This window comes from Pistacia vera, unplaced genomic scaffold (assembly GCF_008641045.1).
Source record: "Pistacia vera cultivar Batoury unplaced genomic scaffold, PisVer_v2 Contig145, whole genome shotgun sequence".
Lineage (NCBI taxonomy): Eukaryota > Viridiplantae > Streptophyta > Magnoliopsida > Sapindales > Anacardiaceae > Pistacia > Pistacia vera.
Window position 1 is genome coordinate 570,157 of NW_022195521.1, and position 3,429 is coordinate 573,585.

Sequence of the window (3,429 nt, forward strand, 5' to 3'; positions counted from 1 at the left end):
TTAAAAGGTGGAACCCCTCCTCATAAGAGGACGAGCGTCCATAAACAATTTAGGCCAAATTTTGTTAGTTTAAACTATGAATGGACGTCCATTCTAGGTGGACGACTGTCCATATAATATGGACGGGAATCCATTTCTAATGAACGATTGTCACGGTCATCCATATTTAATGGATGACCCTTCATTCGCAAAATATTTGTTAATATGATACCTAACTCTGATTTAGTGAACACGTGTACGTTGTAAAAATTCAGTAAAACATCAGTGTCAGTAACATTTTTCTTCAAACTATGGTGGTAAACTAAAATTCAGGGGTGATAATTAATTACCCAGATTCAAAAACATAAATTAAACACTGTCGCTCTTTCCCCCTAAACCCCTGTTTAATCTCTGCACTTTCTTTTCTCTCTGTACAAATGAAGCTTGTACGTTTAAGCGCAATCCTCCGCAACACCACCTCTCATTTCGCTTTCGGGAATGCACCGGCTGTTCGCTCGTTCTTTACAAAATCAGCAGAACGAAGCACGAGTTCTTCTAGATTGAGAGGCAGCATGAACGCTCTCTACTGTCGGATCTCCCCGATCGGAAATCCAAGGGTCTCGATCGTTCCATTGTTGGACCTGTGGGTCCAAGAAGGACGTCCCGTTGTCAAAGAGCAACTCCAATCCTTCATCAAAGAGTTGCGAACCTACCGACGATTCAGTCACGCTCTTGAGGTATCGGGTCGTTTTCTAGGGCGATTTTTTTAAATTTATTTATAAATTTTAATGTTGCTTTATTTATAATTTATTTATTATTTTGAGAAATTAGAAAAAAAAAAAAAGTTACTTTATATGATAAAATTTGATATTAATGCTGCTTTACTTTTTTTTTTTTTTTTTTTAATAAGAAATTAGAAAAATTAACCGCTTTATGATGACAGAGTATATTACAGATATGATATTAATATTGATTTCCTTTTTATAAAAATATTTGTTTATTAATAAATAAATAACTATTTATAATGGAAATTGTTCAAAAAAATTGGCTCCCCACATTGAAAATTCGTCCTTCCCTTGATTAAGAGGGAAAAACTTCAGTGAAATGCAACCCTCCAATGATGAGGTTCACCTTTATATAAAAAATGGTGGCATGTTCTCATTGGCCGGTTGTAACGGAAGACATTCTCGATTAAGAGACTGGATTGATGGAGTTACCAATAGTCTAAAACTAAGTACTCACCCTCGAAAATTGCTGAATTTATGAACAGATTTAATTTTTCAGTGTTCTTGTGAATTACATTTTGAGCTATTACTGATAGTTGCCATGCTGGTTTGATTTTATTTGTAAATACACTTACCCTGTCAGAATTTAGCGAAATTCCTTGTTCTTTGATCAATTTAATTGGGAAGTTACAATCTCTAAACCTCGCTAGCGTTCTTTTGTTTGGAGGTTATTGATCTGCTTTTCTGTAATCATTTTTCAAGTCTTTAGTTAGGTCTTTAGTAACTAGCTTCTTTGGGAGGTTAAAGGTTTTCTCTTTTAATTTTTATGGGCAGTTGTTTTGCTTACATTTACACATTCATCTCTTTGTTTTTATTTTAAATAATATTTTTTTATTCCTATCAATATAAAATTAAAAGAAACTGCCGTATGATTACTTGGTGTTTGGGATCTTGTAATTATATCTTTCCATTGTTATGATCTCTATCTCTTTCTTTCTTTCCGCAGATGTCTATGTGGATGACTGACAAAATACACTTGCCGCTTACACCTGCTGATGTTGGCATTCGGCTGGATTTGATCTCTAAGATTCATGGCACAAAAGAAGCAGAAAATTATTTCATCAATGTTCTGGAACAATTAAAGGACCTTCCAGTTTATAGTGCTCTTCTGAACTGCTATGTCAGTGTAAAATCTGTGGAAAAAGCAGAGGCCACCATGCAGAAAATGAGGGATTTGGGGTTCGCTCGGACATCGTTGGCTTACAATGTTCTGCTTAATCTTTATTATCAGACTGCAAATTACGAGAAACTTAATAGTCTGATGCATGAAATGCAAGAAAAAGGCATTGCATGTGATAAAATTACAATGGGTATACGCCTGAATGCCTTTGGAGCTACATCTGATGTTGAGGCAATTGATAAGACTCTGGCCATGATGGAATCAGATCCCAATTTTGTTTGGGACTGGACAGTTTACAATAATGCAGCAAGTTCGTATGCAAAAGCTGGACTCTTGGATAATGCTTTGGAAATGCTGAAGAAATCTGAGGAGCTAATTTTGGAGACAAAGTGCTTTAGAGCATATGAGTTTCTTATCACACAATATGCAAAATTTGGGAAGAAAGATGATGTTATAAGACTTTGGGAACTTTACAAGAAGAATCAAAAGGTTTACAATAAAGGCTATGCATGTGTCATATCTTCATTGTTGAGATTTGATGACCTTGAAAGCGCCAAGAAGATATTTGATGAGTGGGAATCAGAAAACGATTACTATGACATTCGGATTGTAAACTTCCTGATTGGTGCTTATAGCAGCAAAGGGCTTTTGCAGGACGCGAAAAATCTCATAGATGGGGCAAAATTGAAGGGGGGGAAACCTAATCAGACAACATGGCTCTATATTGCAGTTGGGTATTTTCAGAATAATGAAACTCAAAAAGCAGTGGTAGCGATGGAAGAAGCATTAGTGATTTGTAAACTTGGGTGGAAGCCCAGGAAGGTAAATTTTTCTGCCTGTCTAAAATACTATATAGGTGAAGGAGATATAGAGGGAGCAGAGAAATTCATAAAATTACTTAGGAACAAGGATATCATCTCTGTGGAGCTCCAAGATAGATTGTTGAATTATGTCCAGAACAGGAAATCAAATGTTGATGAACTCAATGAGTTTTTTCGGTGATTCTTTGAATGAAAAAGGAGAATCACATTTACAACCCAAGTATGATATCAGTGAATCAAAAAAAGAAGAGACATGTTGAATAAGCTGGACTCGAGTCATGGTTCAACCGGTCCAACAGGTTAGACCCTCAGTTGGATTGGTGACATCATCACATAGCATGATGACATCAACACATTTAAAAAAGCCGTTTTTTTTCCTAATAATATTTCTATTTTTTAATAAGACAAATAGACAATAACAACTTAATTACTGTTCAACATGATTTAAATTATATATGTGTTAAGTTTTACTTGGACATACAGCAGATATTGCACTGTATTTATAATTTCTATATCTAAATCTATGTCTTCAATAAAAGGTGAATTTTTAATTAAGAAATTAAATAACACCCGTGCACACTATTTATACAAGAGACGAATTCAAACCAGATTATTTTAGTTAAAAAAAACAATTAAATTCAGGTGCTAACGAAGCTAGCCTCAGTGGTAGAGCTCTTGGGCAACTGATGAAGAACGCTTGTTAGTGAAGAATTACATGTGGAGG

At 35.1% G+C, this 3,429-nt stretch overlaps 1 protein-coding gene across 1 annotated transcript; it reads left to right on the forward strand.

The window, feature by feature from the left end:
* The first annotated feature begins 390 nt into the window (after positions 1 to 390).
* On the forward strand, positions 391 to 3,066 carry LOC116123771 (pentatricopeptide repeat-containing protein At2g20710, mitochondrial-like). The gene is made up of 2 exons (XM_031409504.1): positions 391 to 716; positions 1,711 to 3,066. The coding sequence occupies exons 1-2, from the start codon at positions 417 to 419 to the stop codon at positions 2,884 to 2,886; spliced, it is 1,476 nt and encodes a 491-aa protein (XP_031265364.1). The 5' UTR covers positions 391 to 416; the 3' UTR covers positions 2,887 to 3,066.
* The last annotated feature ends 363 nt before the right edge of the window (positions 3,067 to 3,429 follow it).